General features: G+C 41.1%; 1 protein-coding gene across 3 annotated transcripts; it reads right to left on the reverse strand.

Moving 5' to 3' along the window:
- Positions 1–501: 501 nt before the first annotated feature.
- NBR1 (NBR1 autophagy cargo receptor) lies at positions 502–21,037 on the reverse strand. 3 transcript variants are annotated; one of them, XM_030966101.1, is made up of 21 exons: positions 20,869–21,037; positions 17,443–17,505; positions 15,730–15,748; positions 15,309–15,331; positions 14,297–14,494; positions 13,747–13,821; positions 12,711–12,943; positions 11,091–11,255; positions 10,427–10,633; positions 9,613–9,772; positions 8,817–9,104; positions 8,256–8,396; positions 7,734–7,809; positions 7,307–7,417; positions 6,321–6,512; positions 6,065–6,199; positions 5,104–5,464; positions 4,690–4,784; positions 4,083–4,152; positions 3,105–3,210; positions 502–2,721 (listed from the first exon to the last, which is right to left on the reverse strand). In XM_030966101.1, exons 1-21 carry the CDS (start codon positions 21,025–21,027, stop codon positions 2,551–2,553), a joined length of 3,048 nt encoding a protein of 1,015 aa, XP_030821961.1. In that variant the 5' UTR covers positions 21,028–21,037; the 3' UTR covers positions 502–2,550. The 3 variants fall into 3 exon arrangements, with proteins under 3 accessions (XP_030821961.1, XP_030821960.1, XP_030821962.1); XM_030966100.1 differs by having other exon boundaries at positions 502–2,724; XM_030966102.1 differs by lacking the exon at positions 7,307–7,417 and having other exon boundaries at positions 502–2,724.
- Positions 21,038–21,256: the final 219 nt, after the last annotated feature.

A 21,256-nucleotide genomic window follows, 5' to 3' on the forward strand; every position in this document is an offset into this window, starting at 1 on the left:
AGCCTTCTGAGTGAGTCCAGGTGCTTTGTGTCGTGTGGGGCTCTATACAACACCACCCCTGTCACAGACATATTTTATGAAAAATCCTTTCATTAGGATTTTTCTCCTGAGAAGCTGAGAGGCCTCAGAAATTAAATGTAAACAATAATTATCTGCTGCTGTGGAATGCAACAGGTGCATCTTTGATTGGTCTCATGTGATTGTTTTTAATTAATGGTCAATCACAGTCCAGCTGTCTCAGACCCTCTGGTCAGTCACAAGATTTTATTATCATTCCATTCCTTTTATTTCCTTGCTAGCCTTCTGATGAAATCCTTTCTTCTATTCTTTTAGTGTAGTTTTAATATATCATTTACTTTTAATATAATATATATAATAAAATAATAATTTAGCCTTCTGAAACATGGAGTCAAGATTCTCATCTCTTCCCTCGTCCTGGGACCCCTGTGAACACCACCACACATCCCAACCCCCCAGCTCGCCCAAAATAAGATACAGAGATCATATCTGCTCTATAGAATATATTATAAATTATATCATGCATCCATTAACAAAATATACAAAGCCAACAGAAATATATCTATCTTAAGCCTGAGCATACAGCATCTAAACTCTAGTAAAAAGTAAACCTAAAGAGAACAGCATCTCACACTTGCCACTTCAATCCTCAATGAAGTGTTTCTCCTCAAATGCTTCAGTTTTGTAGTTTATAGAACACATGAACATTCCAAGTACAAAGGTACACGTGGTGAACATGGGTCCTGCTGGGCCTGACAGAGCCCAGCAAATAAAACCACACTATGCTTCAAAGTGTCATCAGCTTCTGCATTTCACCCTGTCCTTCCTCCTCCTTGTCCTAGAGCTGGCATTAGTCAAAAGATACTAAAAAAAACCACATCCAAGTTAAGGTGGAAAGTCACAGAAGGATCTTTACCTGGTCCACAGCACACAGTTGTACTGGTGTACAGAGAGATGGGAAACACTGCAAAATACTTCTACTGTATTTCAAAATAAACATTTAAGAGTATATCTTCCACAATCTATAAAAATAGGTTTAAAATGAAAGTGGTATGATACATTTGTTTTCTTGGACTATTTTAATGGTATTTTATCTCTATGGGTACTAAAGTCTTTTAAAAATTACTGATAACCTGGCCAGCACTGCTTCAGCTATGCTGTGACAAAACAGAATACTAGTTTGAAGCAGGAGTAATATAAAATATTTTAGAATCAATGGTCTCTTACTGCAGCAGGAAAAAATGTTTATTTGAAAGTAAGAATGCAGCCAACACTGTCACCTGCTGAGGGACTGAACTCTGAGGAGTTCTCTGGATACCCCACTGCACAGCAGTGGCTGGTGCTCATTTATGTCATTCTTCAGAATCAAATCTCTCAGCAGATTTAGGAAGGAATTCTTAGATTTCCAAATTAAATATGGGCATCTAAAAATCTTAGGAGAAAAATGAATTCTACAGATGTGGCTATGGAAACACAGGACCAGCTAAAACCATCAGAGGAGACTGTACATTTGAAAGTGCTTAAGTTAATGCATTTTTCAAACTCTCATGTAAAGTTATGTGATCCCTGTTTCAAGCATTCTTTCCATTCCTAAACATTACAAAAATTAATACTCCAGTTCAGGTCTGGGTTCCTACATATTCTTGCATTTTTTATGTGGTATTAACAGAATAAAATGTTTGCACCGTAGTGGAAAAAGGTAATGGTCAAATTTTTTATATTTTTACAAAGAGCCTGTAAAGATTCCTAGAAAAGCCTTTCCTACCTTTACACTCCATTTTTAACAAAATATTTTATGTAGGTTATACTTCTACAGTTAGAGATCTGGTGTGCACTATCATTACTGATTCAATTGCTGGTGGTAATTTTCCTGCTTCATTCTGCTACAACAAACAACAACTTCACTGGTATTCATCAGTTGAACAGTCTACTTTTAGACTTTTAAAAAGTCTAAATTCAAGATGGCTTTCTTTTATGAGCAACTTCTTTTTCTTAGAATAATTTATAAGATTTAAATTTGTCACTTTACTATCAGACATTGGAAAACCAATTACTAAATCCTCAGAAGAAACAAAGAAACTCCTAGTTTCAGGCATCTCTTGTAAATTAAGCAGAACTACATTTTATAGCAGCATTTTACACTGGCTTCTTTTCCAAAGCTAATTAAGCCAACAAAAAATTTCCAGCTGCCTAAAAAAAAAAGTATATACAAAATAAAATGGGTAGTTCTCACCTGGGTACAAAGTTTAGTCCTACATGATTCCCTGGTAAAAGGATTTGATCTGAAATTAGAGATTTAAAGACTACTCATTTAACTATGAGGTCTAAATAATAACTGAAATTCTGGTATCCATTTCAAGAGATGCCACAAGAGTTGTTTGACATTTCCATGAGGGTAAAAAGAAAAAGAAGTCAAATGCTCAAAGAAAAGCTGAAGTTTTAAGCCAAACCTCCAAACAGAGAGCAGCTGAGGAGCAGCCTGCTAATTAGAGTTTACTCAATGAAGATTATTCCTCTCTCCAGCAGGCAGGTTTAGCACCTACTGCACCAGTCTCTGTTACTGATCTGGAGCAATTCAGTTACCACTTCAATCATGTTATTGTTGTGTTTCTTCAGCAGCCTCAAGTTTAACTGCCTGTCACAGAATCCCATCTCACACAGACTGGACAGCAGAGTGGCAGTCTGCTCTTCTGGAGCTGCAGGCTGCTGAAAACAAAAGACAGCAAGATAAATTTAAAAAGCTAATTTATTTTTAGTCATTTGAACTAGGGGCCCTGCATTATGTTAGAATCAAATTGAGACACAGAGGCTCTTCTGGCCCCATTTAAGCCATTTATAATCCCCTTCACTGCTCACTTATAAAGGTGAGCTACTACTCTTACATGAGGCTACCAGAGATATGTTTTTACCCATATGGCATGGATTTCCCAGTCTCCTGAGAGCAGCAAACCTCAAAGGGACACCATCAAACCTAACATTTTCCTCTTACATTAACTCCAGTGTAGAATATCAATACATTTAAAAAACCACACACCTGTAAATCTGTCATTCTATGAAACTCACACAGCACACAGAAAGACACTCACCTGTTCAATAATGGGTGGTCCAGCAAATAATGCTTTGTAGGCAGAAGCAGCAACTGACAAAGCTCCTTTCACGAGCTCTCCTGCAATGCTGCTGCCTTGAGGGTACCTGTGAAGAGACCAGGTGCTGCTTTAGGGTCAGTAAAGCCAAGGGTTTGATTCAGTGAAATGCAAGTTGCTGCCTGTTGAGGCAAGGACTGCTGGAGACAACAGCCTGTGATCCAAAGGAATCAGCAGTGTTTGGGAACGGAGCTATACAAGAAGTTGATTCTTGTATATTCTTGTTGATTCTTGCTTTTCCTGACACTTTTATTAAATTGTGGGTGTATGCTTTCCATGAAGTGATCTTTTGTAAAGAGTTTAGTCCTCTCATCTAGAAGAGAACAGATCTACATGAAAGCTGTGCACTGACACATCCATTCAGAGTAGGGTAACTTCTCTTTGTTTCCTATGAATACTTAAGTTACTTAATATTCTATTATATATATATATATATATATTTATATATTCTATAATATATACTAGATATATCTAATATATCATATTAGATATATATACACATACACTCTAATATATTCTATATTCTAATATATATATATATTCCTACACAACATTTTGACTTACCTCTCCAGTCTCAGTATTTTAAGACTACTTTATAGTCTTTAAGCTTTTATATCTTATAAAATCCCCATCCTAAGAATCCTGAGATTTTCCAGAAAAAAAAATCCCCACAGAATTTTAGAAGCATTCAACTTGAGCTCCTCATTAAATTTGGTTTGCCAGTTCTGCATCATTTTGATTTGTGCCCAAGTAGAAACCAAGATCTTATGAAAACACAGCAGGTTTGCTTTAAGAAGGGAGGCCTCTCTCCAAATTATTGACAACATGAAATCTACAGGCCAGAGCTTTTTCCTAGGTGTCTAATTAAGCTGCTCTCAGTCTAAAATAGTGTTTGTGAAGTCAGAGCTTCACCTTCATTACCTTGGGTATTCTGAGAACTTAGTGAGAAATGCAGAAGATCCTGGCTCATGATTATCTTCACCACTGGGTTCTGGAAGAGGAAGATAAAATGTCAATATTTCCAGTCAATGACAATTAAGCTGGAGAAATGCAACAGATACATAAACATACAAAATGTGTCTCAGTACAACATGAATACTCTAAGTTTAGTTATGCAGAGAATCCAGGACTCTCACTGCAGTGAAAGCAGTCAGAAGATTTTCAGAACCATATGACTGATTCATCAGTGGTGTTTAACAAAGAGGAACTGCTGTCTCAGTGACTGCAACAGCAGCTTAAATACACAGCTCATCAATTCCAGAGCAGGGTAATTTTCCAGATGCTTGTAAGTACTTCAGAGTATCCCCTTACCATTTCCCATAATAGATGCTCTTAACCAATCCACAAAGCCAATTATTTCTTTATTTGCAACATCCATATAGCAAAAGTTCAACACCCAGAGAAAAATTAAAATCTTTACTTGGTAGATTTCTGCTCTCCTCAAGAGAAAGGCGACATCAAATTCAATACTAGGCATAAGGAACAGATGATAGCAATAGTCTGCACCCTTCATTAAATATGTCAATACCTTCTCTTTGTATTTGATCAGGAGGAGAAGAGATATGCTCTGAAGCTGCTGTGTTTGCTTCTTGGAAGGTAGAACTCTGAAGAGATGAAAGATTCCTGAGAACATAAGGCAAAAACATCACTATCACTTTTATTCTACATGTACACACATAAACAAGGCACAATCAACAGAAAAAAAGAAAAAACTTCACATGCTCCCTTTCTCTCCCTCTCTTGTACTCATTTAAATCAGTGAGTTAAAAACATAGAGCCTAAAACAGAGAGCCTAAAACAGGCTCTATGAAGTTGCAGGATTTAAGAACATTTACCTCAGTATATGATAAAAATTTTGTTACAATTCCTGCTTGGAAAGTACTAAACCTTGCAGACTCTAGAGCAACACCATCATAATTTTGCTCTTGCCCCCAAATCTTACCTTTGTGCCTGGGGTAGGCTGTCCACAGTTGCTGGGGTTAGGGGTACTGCAGCCAGAGTTTGGGAAGTTGTCAGTGTATCACTGACCCTCTGGATCTGTGGTTGGCTTCCCCCTTCTGGGTTCTCTCCTACTGTTTCAGGTTCTCCTGTTTTTTCTAAACCAGGCTGAGAAAGAGCTGAACTATACATGGAGTCACCCAAAGGCCGACTGGTGTCGAAGCACTCAGGGAGAATAATGATGTAGTCCTCTGAGGAAGCAGAGGAGCACTGACTCTGAACATCATCTTTATCATCTTCCTCTTCATCACCATTGCCAGCAGCACTATGGGGGCTTGTGCTCTCATCAGGCAGTGGAAGGTCCCCTAGGAGGAAAAAAAGTGAGGTATTAACCATTGTCCATTTGTATGGACATCAGCAGAGACAGAACTGTCCCAGCTGTGAGAAAAAAAGTATTTAGAAATAACTGTAAACCTCAGCTGCTGCCATTAATGGTGTCATTTTCCCTGTTGTGGGCACAGTGTAGTGTGAAAGAGTAACAGATTTTAATGTTAAGCCTTTGTAAATACACTGCTGGTATTAATGCTATAGTAAAAACTGGAGTAAGAGCTCTATAGAGAACTGTAGTTTTCAGCTCCTAAATTCCACACATGAGAAACGGGTCAGCAACATTGCAAGCTATGTGTACAAAACACGGAGGCACCAGTCATGTATAACATATGAGCTCCTATCTGAATGCCCAACTGGAACCTTTTGGTCTCAATTTCACTTCTTTAACAAACAGCTGTTAAAATAGCTGCTTATTAAAGCACTGACATTGATTTTCTGATGTAATGATTCTCACAACTGGGACAATCTAACAGTTCTCCTCAGCTAATGAAGATCAGTTTCCTGGAGAAGTGTCAGATCTTCTCACACAAGATTTTTTTACAGCTTTATCTTACATTCAAGCCCACTTTACTTACCACATGAATTTTCTGTCACCGGTTCTGACTGATGAATCTTTGCTTCCTTTTTGGAAGTGGAATTACTATTTATCACAGGAGATTCTTCAGTAATTGTATTGCAGCTGAAGGTGTCTTGCAGTGTGTGTAAAGAGTCTAATAAAAGCAATCAGGAAAAACAATTAAATGGTATCAACCACCTGAGCTGAGCAGTTTGTGTCTCATGTCTGACTGCAAACAAGTCAAACCAGAGAAGGCAGCTAATGTCAGTACTTACTCTGGAGGATTTTGGGGTTTTTTTGTGGGGGTTTGTGGTCAGGTGCAGCGTCCAGGGTCAGAGATCTAATTACAGTTTCACAGACAAACTGAGTCCCACTCATATCTTCTTCCCCTTCCTCCTGGTTCAATGCATGTTCAGCTTTCACCTTCACCACAGAAGAGTCCACAGAAAGGCAGCCCTCTGCCATTCCTTGGAAAGGGAAACATAACAGATTTTACCACCACAACAAAGAAATGTAACTATAAGAAGAATTTTTTAGACTAGCCACAGCTAATATTGATTCTCTGTGTTAGTTATTTCTAAAAATTGAAGGATTTTTGAATTCAGTTTAAGTTGAACACAAAAGTGACTGAGAAGTATGGGGAGCACACCTGGAGTGTTTGGAGTATAACCTAGTCTATAAAGGGTAGATTGTTAATTCTCCCAACAATTCTAGTGGTCAGACAAATCAAAAGAAGCATTTGAAAGGATTTTATACAAGGGCATGCAGTAATAGGACAGCAGGGAATGACTTTAACATGGAAGAGGGTATATTTAGATTAGATATTAGGTAGAAATTTTTCCTTTTGAGGGTGGTGAGGCCCTGGCACAGGTTGCCCAGAGAAGCTGTGGCTGTCCCTAAATCCCTGCAAGTGTCCAAGACCAGGGTGGGTGAGGCTTGGACCAGCCTGGGATGGGGGAAGCTGTCCCTGCTCATGGCAGGGGGGTGGAACTGAATAATCTTTATGGTCCCTTCCAACCCAAACCATTTTGTGATTCTATGAGTTCTATTTCCAATCTATGTATGTATTATGCTCCAACCTCTATAATCACTAATGTAGTGTCAGACTCCAGGCTGATGAGCCAAACAACCTGTAATTTTATTTTTTTTCAAAGAAGAGGAAGACAGCAATTAGAATTCCTTTTAGACATCAAGTTTGCTGACTACAGAGAAGTGACAATATCCTCCCTTCACCCCCAAGCTCCTCAGGACTGCTGCTTACCAGGCACTAGTTTAAATCCACTCCCCTCGTTCTCCTCCTCTATCTGACCTAAGCCAGGTTTCTCCAGCAAGGGGCTGTCACGTGGCAAAGGGGACATGCATGGAGTCATGTCTGGAAAACACAGGGAGCAAAGAAAATTGGCACTAAAGGAGAAGGAGCCTCCATGAGGTAACATTTTTTTAAACTTATTCTTTTTAAGGGACATTCTTTCAAGACTGAAGAAACTTAAGTTATTTTGAAAGATAATCTGGTGGAATAAACAACTAGCTTTGCATTACTCTGCCACTGGCTGTGCGAAGAAAATGGCAGCACTCCTCAACATCTGGAATGTTATGTTCTTGGGGACATGAAGGTGAAAAGAAGCCAAGCCATACACAAAGAATAGCTGTCTGTGCTCAAGAGAGCACCCAGAACACAGGAGCCTTACCAACAGGAGTATTGTGTGGCACCCGCTCCAATTCCTGCACAATATTAATGTCCAACAGCTCAAAGGACAGCAAATCCTACAGGAAAAACACACACAGTTTCCATGAGCAAACCCTGAAACTGAATCATGTCTGTACTTGGCAGCACAGATCCCACTGATGCACAAATAACACTTTGTTCCTCAACACAACCTCAAGGGGCAGTTTTCCTACAACAGATATTTACATCATTGAATATAGTGCAAAAATTAAAGCAGCAAGGGACAAAGCTCAGAACTCCCTTGTTAAGGTCAGAGAAAGACTCAATGCTGATTCTCTTTTAAGGATCTTAATCTCTCCTACACATACCTTCCACAGTGCCTAATACCAGTTTGAGAAAACAGCTCTGCTCTAGAAAATGCTCTTTCTGAAAATAGAGAGGTCATTTTTAGAGCTCAGAAGTTTTATTCTTGCAGATGTCTACCTACCTAGATATCAAACCCAAGGTGGTTTGCTTTATATCTACCTGAATTTTAGCACTTTACCTGTGCAGTGAGGAGATCGACAGATGGGATATAAAATTCTCTCTCACTTGGCAGATTTTTGATCTTTAAAGGAACAGTTGGCAGAGATATTTCAGCCTGATCTGCAATTTCACCTATCAGTTGAGCACCTGTTTCTGTATCCTGCAAAAAAAAAAAAAGGTCCCTTAGCCACAGTAAATAAAACATCACATGAAATCTAAAGCCTGAGTTTTGTGTAAACACACAAGTAATTTGAAAGAAATTTAAATCAACTCATTACAGAGCCAAAAGAACAAGACCTAACAAAAAGAAATGCTGCAGTATTTCAGTTCAGTCAAAGAAGCAGACAAATAGCTGCAACAGACTGATAGCTGACGTCTTGCCTATCAAAAAGAACAACTACTTTAGAACTTATAAATGCAATATATGTTGTATTTCTTTCCTATAAAAAATAAAATTTAAAAGCAAACAGCTAAAATAATCCCCTTGGATAGTCAGTTAGTAATATTATGCCAAATAATACACAATGCTCCTTCTCCTAGGCAATTCTGAGCTGCCCCAAATAGCAGGTGAGTGACTTGCCTGTTTGGTTCTGGAAGCTTTACTCTTCTGACAGGAATCAGAATCCTTCCAATCACTTTCTACATAGTCAGCAGCTGAAGAGGGATCCACAACAATACTGCACCAGATCCTTGGGCCAAACTGTTCCCCTCTGTGTGACAGTCTCCAGTGAGAAGTGTAAGTTCCTTCTATGTTGGGAGCTACAAACTCAACTGAAACAGTTCCTACTTGTCCAGATGGAAGGGATGGCACTATCACATCTTTTTTCTCAGCAGATGCCAAGGTCAGATTACCCCACATAAGTTTCAACTGAAATATACAACAGAAAAAGCCAAAAGTTTAACTTCTCAAGCTTCTCTGCAAAGTGTGGGCAGTAGGAGGCAGAGTTCCTCTGCTGAAAGGCCTTGTAGGTACCAGGCATGGAGAAGACAAGCTGCTAGTACACATCCCAACATTTATCACTATCAATACAAAGATACCCCCATCTTTTCAACACAAAGGCAGCCACTCACAGAACAAAGGGTTTTGGAGGTCAGAAAAGCAACAGACAGTTGTAAACAGGGTCAAACAGCATCATTATAACATGGGGGATATACTACTAATGAGAAACACACTCAGTGATGGTGCTCTGAATCCTTTCCTTCCCATAGCCTACACTTTTGTAAAGAACACCTGCACAGCTTATTGCCTCAGAATTCCCAGCTGTAATTCAAGAGGCAAAAGGAAATCTTAAACAGGTCCTAACAGAGAATTCACCCACAAACGTTATCTCCCAGAATGATTTGAGTGTGTAGAAGGAAGAGCAAAGGCAAGATACCTTGGTGTCTGAGCTCCATTCCACATTGCCAGTATTTTTCATTCGCCAGTGTTTGATAAATTTTGTTCCTGGCTTCAAGTGAGTACCATCAGGCAAATTCTCATCCACAAATACTGCACTAAGTGTTGGGACAACTGCTTGGAAGGGTTGATTAGGACTCCTGGGATTGGAGAGAGGAAACAAAAAAAAAAATACACCAAAACTGAAGTTCAGCTGCTGATTGATGTTAATTTGGCTTTTAAATGCCCTAAATGGAAGGGATGAATTAAAGAAACAAACTGTACAAGTTTTACACTGCACAGCCATAAACTCAAAGGGAGTGGGAAAGGCAGAGCAGCTGCCTGCAAAGGCTCTGCTGTCTAATGAACCTCAGCTTAAGAGCACATTAAAAAAAATAGCAGTGACTATAAATATACAGAATGTACTTGAGTTTATGCAGACACACTTAATAAAGCAGGAAGATACAGACTTTTTAAAAACTGGCAGTAAACGTTACTCTGTACAAGCATGCATGTGTATGTATAATCCTAGGCACTCCCCTTCCTCCTAAATCTACATAAATCAGTAAGTTTCTAGTAATAACCATCAGCCACTTTTTTTTTCCTCTCTCCTACTCTCCCTTCTCAATTAAAAACATTCTACCTTGCATTTGGATTCTACAAATGGCATTTGGACAAAATTCTCAAACAGTCAAATGACAAATCACCCTTCAAATGAGCAACTCCATAACCTTCCTCCAGTTACTTTAACTTGGTCTCATAACAAAAGGTCAGACAGCACAACTACCAGATGCTCAGTTAACAACAAGCCTTACAGGAAGGTATTAGGCTGGACACTCTCAGATTTCAGAGCAGGTGAGCCATTTGTTTCCAACACATGGATAGAGTTCCACAGATGAATTTTCCTGTGCAATTTTAGCTGCTTTTTGAGCTCTCGGACCTCTGCTTTTCGCTGTTTCTTCTCTGCTCGCAATCTTTGCTTCTCTGCCTTCAGAAATCTTTTGTCCATCTGTTTCTGGAGCCTGCAAAGCAATTAACACACCTTATTACATTAAACTGATTAGAATTTATCTTTACCCAACACAGTCTTAGTCTCAAGGGAACCCTTCAAGAAATATCCCATGCTTCTAGACTGGATACCAAATGATTTTAAAAGAACATCCTCACAGCTGCTTGTGGAACTATTTTGAATTGTTTCTGAAAGAACAAAAAAAGGCAGGCACAGGATGCTCAAACTAAAAGCAAGCTCTCAAAGTTTACAACCCAAAAAGTCGGTATTTTCTACTTTGTTGTTAAAAACACTAAGATTTATGACTTATGCCCTTTATAAGTATGTAGCTATTTTTAGCTACAACAAAATTTGAGTACAATTTCCATTTCTTGTTATCTCCAAAATAAAAGCTGAACCTCAACTCCAACACAGGTGTTTCCTTGCCATCAGAACAACCTTGCCAGGCACTGCCAGGTGCCAGCATTTACCTGACTTGCTCCAGAGTGGCAGGCAGGCGTGGGGAGAGCTCTGCCAGGCTGTAATTGTCAGCCACACAGGGGATGGGTCTGCGCAGCTTTAACAAGACGTGGTTTGGATCATGTGCATATGTTCCTGCCTCACACTCCTCACAGATATTGTAGGCTGGACAAAGGCTGCAAAGCAAAAAAGACAAAGTTATCAAAGGCAAAGAATTTCTGCAGAGAAACTTTCACTGTAAGCAGTTCCCAAGTGACAGCAGCTGGATGTCTGACTTATAGATCAGTATTTGGAGCCATGTGGAATACCTACATGATTATCTCTCTTCTTGGCAAAACTGCAACACAGTTCCCACTTCTTTGAACACATATTGAAAAACCTGATGCTTCCTTTAGCACAAGTGATTAAAATTTTTGCTACGAGGGCAGAACATTTTATCAAAACCCAATGCCAGAAACAGCATCATACTTGTGAAAATACAGAGGCTAAGTCAACAAGCATTCAGGGATGCAAAGCAGATTGCTCCTCCAGGAACAGAGCTGATAAAAACCAGACTGTCACCTCCTGCCAGCAAAGGAAAAAAAATCCAGAGAAAAACTCCTGTTGGCATTTCATCCACTGCTTCTGCCTAGTCCCAAAATGTTGATCTTTATAGCAGTTGCCTCATTCAAATAAAACTCTCCTTTTAACACCTTACTTCAGACATTCATCAAAACCTACTTCATATTATTAGACAGACAAGAGTGCAGTCATTAAGAAGAAGTATGATCTGCCTTAGCCTCACTGACTCAGAACCAAAAAAACATCTATTATAGACTAGTGGTTCTAAGCTCTGTTTTTTTGTTTAGTTAACCAAACAAAACCTTTTCCATTACAATTATTGCATCTTATTACTGCAGATGAGGTAAAGAGTCATTGAGAACACAGCTATAATGTTCTCTGAACTGTGTTCATTGAGAACACAGTGTTATAAAGTTCTCTCACTTTAACAATCACCTTTTCTCAAAATAGTATTCATCTTGCTTTTATGCAGATGAAATCTAGTGACCACAGGAGAGAACATCAGATGTTGGTGAGACATAGAAGACATTCTGAAATGTCCAGCAGGCTGCAAATTAGGAACTGAGAAGTATCTAACCCCAAGACAGTTTCCCTCTCACTCACAGGCTGTGCCTGGCAGGTTCCCCACACTTCCAGCTCACTGAAATGTCCAGCAGGCTGCAGATTGGGAACCTAGCACTATCTAACCCCAAGAGTTTCTCTCCCACTCCACAGGTTGTGCCTGCCAGGTTCCCCACCCTCCCAGCACTGAAGTGTCCAGTAGGCTGCAGATTACAAACCTAGAAGTATTTAACCCCAAAAGAGTTTCTCTCTCACTCACAGGCTGTGCCTGCCAGGTTCTCCATACTCCCAGCACTGAAATGTCCAGCAGGCTGCAGATGGGGAACCCAGCAGTATCTAACCCCAAAAGAGTTTCTCTCTCACTCACAGGCTGCGCCTGGCAGGTTCCCCACACTCCCAGCTCACTGAAACGTCCAGCAGGCTGCAGACTGGGAACCCAGCAGTATCTAAGCCCAAGAGAGTTTCTCTCTCTCAGTCCCAGGCTGGTCCCACCCTCCCGGCCCCTGTACCTGCACTGGTAGCGGACCCCGATGATGCGAGCCTGGCAGCTGCAGCAGGACATGAGCCAGTCACACTGGCTGCTGCTGCTGCTGCTGCTGCTCCCCAAGGGGCTCTCTGAAGGTGCAGGTGCTGCTGGGAATGGGCTCTCACAAAAATCTGCAGGCTGACTGCAATGAACAAGCTTCTCATACAGCTTCTGCTCCAGCCTCTCAACAGTCTCCTTAACTACTTGCTCCCTGAACTGGAAAGAAATTAAAGTCATGAATGAGACCCACCTATTAAGTTTGAAATGCTGAGTTTCACTGCCACAAGTCTCCCAATCTGTCAGTAGCACAGACTACTTCAGAATCATTTCCCCTACTCCCAGCACACTCTTCATAAAATTATGATAATATATAATACATACAACATATATAATACAATAATATCGTTCTCATATTATAATATTTTGTATTTCACACAATATAATATCATATTATTATATTATCTCATATATATATTATATAACATATATAGTATGATAATATATAAACAAATACCACATTGCTCAGAGAGGACTTTTATTTTAGAAAATACCAATTCAGAGCTTTTAAGAAGGCAAGTTAAAAATCACATATTTGTGCTTACAATATTGTTTTTCTTCCATAAGCTTGCATGAAGGGAAGAAAACTCATCTCCAAAACTGGGCAATCAAGAGCCTACAACAGCAACACTCTCCATGCTGTCCCACAATGAGTGGTCTGGAATTCCCATGTGCCACAAGGATTCTGTTTGTTATGGGAGCAACTTAAAACTACACTCAAACTAAATCAAATGCATAAACATTCCACTTTTCACAAGTGGTATGGATCAAGTTTATGGTTTTGGGGTTTTTTAAGGTATCCTTTGCAGACAGTTAAACATTTATTTCTCATTAAGATCCTGGTCACAAGTGCTGATGGTAAAAGTGCTCAGATGTCTAGAGTCAGGCATCGTAAAGATCTCTTCCAACAATAAAACTTAAATATTTAAGTATATCAAAACTTGCAAGACAATAACACTTACTGTTTCCAAGTAGCTAGTAAACCATTCTGGAGGATTTTCATTTGTGTTTTCTGCTCTGGTCTGATTTAACTTTTGCTGCAGAAAAAAAAAAAACAAAACAAACAAAAAGTATGCAAATTAAAAAAAAATCAACACAGCAAGTTAACTGCTGAAATAGCTTTTAAGTGTCTTTATAGAAAAATATATAAGTAGCCACTAACATTTTCCTGAAACATTTCTGCCTTGTTAGCATTTGAGTGTAATTACACACCAAAGAAATCAAGTCAGGCAGAAGTTACCAGATGGCAATGAGGGCTTCAGGAGATGAACTGCTCTGCTTATCAGAATACTTAAGAATGGTCAACATGAAAGCACTGGCATCTCTAAAGACAGCATCAAATTATCCTCTTGAAGACATTCAAACTATTTGGTGAGCTTCCACAGGTGCAGGAAACTGAAAACAGAGACCAACTTCTGAACTCAGTTTTTATATATGGCTAAAGAGGACAATAAGTCTACAAAGTTAATTATATTTATTAATTCTTTGTTTGAATGCAGCTCAGCTTCTTACCTGAATGGTCAGCTCCTTGTCATTTTTTAATTCTTCCTCTAATCCCTGAGCTAGCATGGAATGATGCAAAAGTGGTTTCTTCTCATCTTTAAGAAGCACCAGCTTTTCTGCCACATTTTTTTCATGTAGTTGCAAAGCACGAGAAGAGTTCTTTTCATAGACATTCATCTGAAGCTGATTTCCTTGTTTTACTGCAATCTAAATAAACAGAACATACATACACCATGTTTTCCACTTAAAATCAGCATACAGAGTCTATAAAAATACAGTATTACACTACATTGGAGAGTTTGGCAAAGGGTGGGGAAAGACTAACAGACACAAAAAGAAAAACTGAGAGAAGATGCCAAGGTAGAGTCAGCTGATATTCTACTTCTGAAAGGTTATTAATATATTTATTATAGAAGTTTATTAAAAGCCAAAGGATAATCATGCAAATATTCTGCTGGAATTTTTCAGCCTACAATAAAGTGTTCCTAGGAGCTAGTAATCAATACATTCTGTCCAGAAATTTATTTTGAAATTATCAGATTTGAAATTCAAACCATGAGTAAAACGTTGTGAAAGACTTAATAACGTAAAACAGAAATGTAAACAAATGCAATTCTTATTTTGTCCCACTGCTTATAAAGTAGCTAAGCATTGACTCGAAGAAGTTTTAATGATATACTCTGCAGCAGAATCTATGTGGTAAGATTTTTGAAGGGTTTCACTAAAGCCCAATATTTCCAAATCTGGGATTACTGTTGAAGGGTTTGAGAAAGTCAATCCCTTAACCAACCCACTGCTGGCTCAGGGTCCTGAATCCTAACTGCCTATTCAACTAACTTATAAAAACAAGGACCAACCAGGATAGAAAAAAAATGTGGCAAGATATTCAAGCTACTGTTCAAAGCTAGTAAACAGCTATTCTGATTTCCTGGGCCAGATAATGCCTTTTTTTTTTCTCAGCTACACCAGTTTTAATTAGAGAAGGATGAATATATTGAAAAAAGTCAAAGAGCACATTTACCTTCAGAGCTTCTTCATATTCCTCTAAAGAAAAATAGAAAGAAGTGTGAATGGCCCCTATCTCACACAACAGATGTAAGTTTATCACACAATATTTAGAAACCGTTACATGACAAGGGGCCTCCCCTACCTTCTGTAAATTCTCTTAAATTAAAAGCCTAATTAAATTAGTGCAAGAAATAGTATATACAGCGACAAGCACACAATTTCACAGTGAAGAGCCACAACATTCCACTAATGTAGTAATTTTCAATTTGTTCCTGTGGATCAAGAATTCTTTCCTTTGGGAAGAATTTGCTGCCAAATCATATATAAAATTAAAAAAACCCAAAAGCAATCATTCTTAAGTGCATCTTCAAAAAAACACAAGCAACAGTTGGGGTCTCTTATCTTGATTTCACCTCAGTAAAGCAGCAGCTCACCTTTGCTGTTCACAGAGACCTGCAAAGAGAAGTAACAGTGAGTAAGAGGCACAGACACATTTTTGCAGTTCTCTTAAAATTAACACACTTGCTAATAAACATACTTTTATTCCCAGTTTCTAAAGCAGCAGTCCTTCAGCTGTTTGTTATTGTTTAATCATTACCCAAAGCTGTGGTGCTCTGGAGCAGCCCATGTTTGTTACTGGATTGGCACAGGAGGCAGCTCTGGCTCTGCTGGCAGCCAGAACAAGCTGCTCCCCTCAATAGTCACTGCCTGTACCCCTGGGCTCACTGCACAACTCCAGAGCTTGGCCCCACTTGCTTTCAATGCCCAGTTAAGTGTTTCAAAAGACCAATTAAGTGTTTCATAAGCCCATTCTTCTACAGAAAATTAATTATCAATGCTGCACATAGAAGTCACTAGCACAGGAAGCTATTTAATCCCCACAGCATCACAGGATTCTGAATAATGTCTGCTCAGTATTTCAGAAAGAGCTTTCATAGATGCATTTAAATATTTAAATATCATACAGGCTGGAAAATAAGGGGAGAATCATTCTCTGAAAGGTTGTTGGAAGCTTCCTGACATTTGCCCTTAGGGAAAAATAGTAAGGACAAGAACCCCCATCTCTTTTAGCAGAGCTATAATCCAAGCAGTGGAACACTGTGTTTGCAAAAGGTCATTCTGTGTGAGAGTTACGTTCCCCTCTGAATCTCTAGATAAACAAAAATAATATGAGAGGGTGAGACTGTGCCAAGCAGGAAGTTACTCAACAAGGACAACTAGAAGTAACCAATTTGTTTTCTGAGTCAGTAATCTGCTTGGAGATTACAGCAATTGCATAAAGCAAGCAGAGGATTTGAGTACACCAGATCACTGAGGCAAACCTGTGCTAATGACAGGGGACCTACATTTTCCAGGGGAAGGAGTCTAGAGTGAAGAGACAGGGCTTAACCACAGCTGCAAACAAAAATAGTTACAACTACCTGTCACAGACATATTTTATGAAAAATCCTTTCATTAGGATCTTTTCTCTTGAGAAGCTGGGAAGCTTCAGCTTCTCCATGTTTTGCTGCTTTGGAATGTGATCTGGAGAATTGTTTACCCAGCATGTGAAATTGTTTTTACTTGATGACCAATGACAGCCAGCTGTGTTGAGGCTGTGAGCAGTCACAAGATTTTATTATCATTCCTTTCCTTTGCCAGCCTTCTGATGAAAGCCTTTCTTCTATTCTTTTAGTATAGTTTTAATATATCATTTTCTTTTAATATTATATCATAAAATAATAAATCAGCCTTCTGAAACATGCAGTCAAGATTCTCATCTCTTCCTCGTCCTGGGAACCCTGCGAACACCACCACAACTATCTTATAAAAATTTGAAAAATAAAAAAAATTAAAAATAAAAAAGGTCCTCAATGGAAGCATTCCTCCCTCAGAGCAGAGAACCACTGGGTGTTTCAACAGGGTGGGAAAAAGAAAGGCAGTAGCTTTTAAAAAAAGTATTTTAAAATATGTATGCTGCATTAAGAGTAAAACCACAAAACTATCAGCTATTTTCTTATTAAAAGGGCAAACATTCCCCTACCCCAATCTGCATAAGGGACTCTCCTGAAAGACCCACTACCAATCATCAGGAGGCAGAAAGTCATTTCTGCCAGCAGCCATTTTTCAGCTGACTTATTGGGAGGGTGGGGTGGCAGGGATTTTACCTCATCATTATCCTCATCAATGTACTTGATCTGAATGTTGTACAGGTCAAATGAAACTTTAACCTGTAATAAAAAGAAAGACCACAAAATCATAGTGAGGCAGGACCTCAGTTAATAATGATTATTAATTAGGAATAACATTTAAAACCCTTCTATCCCTCCCTTCAGTCTCTCAGTGGAAGCAAACTCTGTTTTACCAAATCCATTCCTCTGGAGCTGAATTCTTCCCAGTGCCTTCCCTCCAAGCTTTACTGACTTTCTCTAATGAAAACAATAAACACATCTTTTTCCTCTTGCACCTTGCCAGGTTAATGTTTACTCCAAAATAAATAATAAAAACCTCCCCATTCTAAGAGGACAAGCTCAGGGTTAACAAACTCTGTCATGGTAAATATGAAGACAAAGGCAAACAATCCCTAAACTCTTTTTAGAAAGCACCTGGGAGAGAGCTCACAAAGGTGATCAGCCTTTTCTCAGCCTATCAAAATTCAGAGAATAAAGCTGAGTACTTATTTTGCATTTTACATTAGCAAGGCAGAACGAGCAGCACCAAATGAACCATGAAATGGAAGCAGTTGTTTCCATATGCTGAGCCTTTGAGGCTCCTGTACATTTCTGTACCAGGTTCCTACAAAAGCTGCATTTTTCTGCCTTGCTTTGAACAGACAGGTGTCTGCTAAGGAAGGCAGGAGCCTCCCTTGAAATGGAAAATGTAACGCCCTCCTTCTGAATTATTATAATTTTTAAATTAAGGGGCTCTCAGGCAAAGATATGGGAATAGGAACAAGAGTTCATTTTTGTACCAGGTTCCTACAGAAGCTGTATTTTTCTGTCTTGGTTTGAACAGACAGGTGTCTGCTAAGGAAGGCAGACACCTGAAATGGAAAATGTAACCCTTGTAATACAAAAGCTGTATTTTCCCCAACAGAAACTCTCTGAAACAACTGACACATGTGCTGCTAGTCCAGACCTGACAGAACAACAGCAGCCTCAGGCAAGAGTGGCTGCCTGGGGAGTGCCACAGCCCCACTGGAGCACAGGGACACACAGACACAGGGACACACAGCCACAGCCCCACTGGAGCACAGGGACACACGGACACAGGGACACACAGCCACAGCCCCACTGGAGCACAGGGACACACGGACACAGGGACACACGGACACAGGGACACACGGACACAGCCCTACTGGAGCACAGGGACACACGGACACAGGGACACACAGCCACAGCCCCACTGGAGCACAGGGACACACGGACACAGGGACACACAGCCACAGCCCCACTGGAGCACAGGGACACACGGACACACAGCCACAGCCCCACTGGAGCACAGGGACACACGGACACAGGGACACACAGACACAGCCCCACTGGAGCACAGGGACACACGGACACAGGGACACACAGCCACAGCCCCACTGGAGCACAGGGACACACGGACACACAGCCACAGCCCCACTGGAGCACAGGGACACACGGACACAGGGACACACAGACACAGCCCCACTGGAGCACAGGGACACACGGACACACAGCCACAGCCCCACTGGAGCACAGGGACACACGGGCACAGCCCCACTGGAGCACAGGGACACACGGGCACAGCCCTGCTGGAGCACAGGGACACACGGGCACAGCCCTGCTGGAGCACAGGGACACACGGACACAGGGACACACGGACACACAGCCCCATTGGAGCACATGGACACACGGACACAGGGACACACAGCCACAGGGACACGTTCTGCTCCAGGCAGGCTCCTCCAGCACCACATCCCAAATTCTGTGAGTGCAGCGCCAGAACCAACTCGTTTTGCCAGGAAGAAGCTGGGCTCTGTACTTACATGGTCTGCAACCACAGATTGTTGCCCTAAACTCAGAGCAGAACAAGAGCTCACCTTATATAAACATCAACCACATTGAATAAAAAGATCAAAATACAACAAAGACACAAGTTTAACTCCCTTGAAACAATAACTCCAACAGAGACAACCCTTGGCTGTACCTCAGGGAAACACTGTAATAGAACACCACACCTTGAACAAACACACCCTGGCTCTCCGAATACCTGAGATTAAGGGCAGCACAGTGCTTACACGGTAATCTGCTTCCAGCTTTGATGCAAGCAGGGCTCTGACCAGCTCAGACATTCCTGCAGCTCTACTTGCACTAAATATTTTAAGATTGAACCTTTCAGAGCCTCCTTCAGAGGACTGAAATACAGCAAGGGAAGGTGATGCAGTTCAAACTTTGAACCTGAGCAACTCACAAAACAAACCCCTCCTGCATGTGTACTGGAAAATACTGGTCAGAAAAAGAGATGAAAAACAGAAAATAACACAGCAACAAGATCTCTTCAGATGTATCTTTGAAAGCAAGCTAAAAAAAACAGAACAGCTGTGTGGAAGAGGTTTTACAGCAACCTCTGTGAGGCAGTGAGGAGTTTGAGAAGAGGATCCATGTTTACCCCTGAAAGAATTTCCTACCAAGGTCATTGACAGAGAAACCAAGAAAGAAAGAAGGATAAAAAAGAGAAACCTGAACTGCCTATTCCAATGAGCACTTTGGTAACCAATGAGTGAAGTGTAAACTTATGAGCTTTATAAGAATGTATAAAAAGCATGCAGGCTATAATAAAAACAGTTTGAAGCCTTCTGAAAATGGAGTGTGTTGTCTCAGTCTCAACTACGACACAGCTGCTACAGAACTAATTAATAACAATAATAGTAATAATAATAATGATGTTAGTTTCATCATAGCCAAGGGAGTCCTCACAACAATTTCACCCGAAGCCAATACAGGAATTGTCACTAAACAGCCCTGAAAACAAGCACCCAAACAAACTCTGAGCTATACCAAGAGCAGGACACAGAGACCTGCCCACGCAGGCACGGCCCAGTCAGAGCCTGTTCTACCCAAACTACCTCACACAAAGCCCCAGGAATCAAGGGACCAAACTAAAATCTATTCGTGACTCAGTATCCCAAAGAGCCAGACAAATCTTCAGAAAAGCACAGACGGGTGGTACTTCACTGTAAGTACTTCAATAAGAACAGGAAATGACAGAATGTACTTTACAGAGGAATACAGAGCCCAACCTGTGGAAAAGGGCAGCACAGCTAAGACCGGCTCACACAGATAAAAAAAAGAGCCTTTGAGAATCTTTTTCCAAACCAGGCCGTTCACGGCAATCTAAGCACACAGCAGGAGTGAACGACACTATCTAACAAAAATAAAAATCAAGACCGCAGCCCTATGAACCGGCAGCTGTAACAGCGTGTGAAATGGAGGACACTGCTCCGGAAAGCGCGGTCAGAGACAGCGGACCCTCAAAGCTTCGCTGGCCGGGCCGGCGCCTCACCGGGCCGGCTCCCGGCGACTGCGGTCCCCCCGCCCCGCCTCCCGCGGCCAGCCCGCGCTCACCATGGCCTCCACATCGGCCCACGTCGTGTGCGCCGGGTCGGACACGAGGAAGGAGCGGGTGTCGCCGCGGCAGGTGACGCGCAGGGTGACCCGCGGCTCCATGGCGCGCTCCCGCGGGGCCGGGGCCGCCGGCGCCAGCCCTCCCGACAGGCACAACATGGCGGCCCGAGGGCGGCCCGCCCCGCGCCCGCTGCGCGCGGCTATTGGCGGAGCCGCTTGTCACTCATCCAGCCCTCCGCTTTGATTGGTCGGGGGCGGAGTCAGAGGTGTCGCGGAACAACAACAATAAACACAACCGGGCGCGCGCGCGCGCACCGCAGCCACGCACTTCCGGCAACTGTGCCGCGGCGGCGCCTGCGCAAATCGGATCACGTGGCGGCGGCCGCCA

The sequence above is a fragment of the Camarhynchus parvulus genome, chromosome 27, assembly GCF_901933205.1.
Source record: "Camarhynchus parvulus chromosome 27, STF_HiC, whole genome shotgun sequence".
Taxonomy (NCBI): domain Eukaryota; kingdom Metazoa; phylum Chordata; class Aves; order Passeriformes; family Thraupidae; genus Camarhynchus; species Camarhynchus parvulus.

Excerpts from the sequence above, each read along its gene's own strand:
- NBR1 (XM_030966100.1), bottom strand. The coding sequence starts at position 21,027 with ATGTTGTGCCTGTCGGGAGGGCTGGCGCCGGCGGCCCCGGCCCCGCGG. Across the intron at positions 12,944-13,746 it reads TTACTAGCTACTTGGAAACA|TTCAGGGAGCAAGTAGTTAA; the intron begins GTAAGTGTTATT and ends ATTTCTTTCCAG. Across the intron at positions 2,725-3,104 it reads GACCACCCATTATTGAACAG|CAGCCTGCAGCTCCAGAAGA; the intron begins GTGAGTGTCTTT and ends TTTTGTTTTCAG.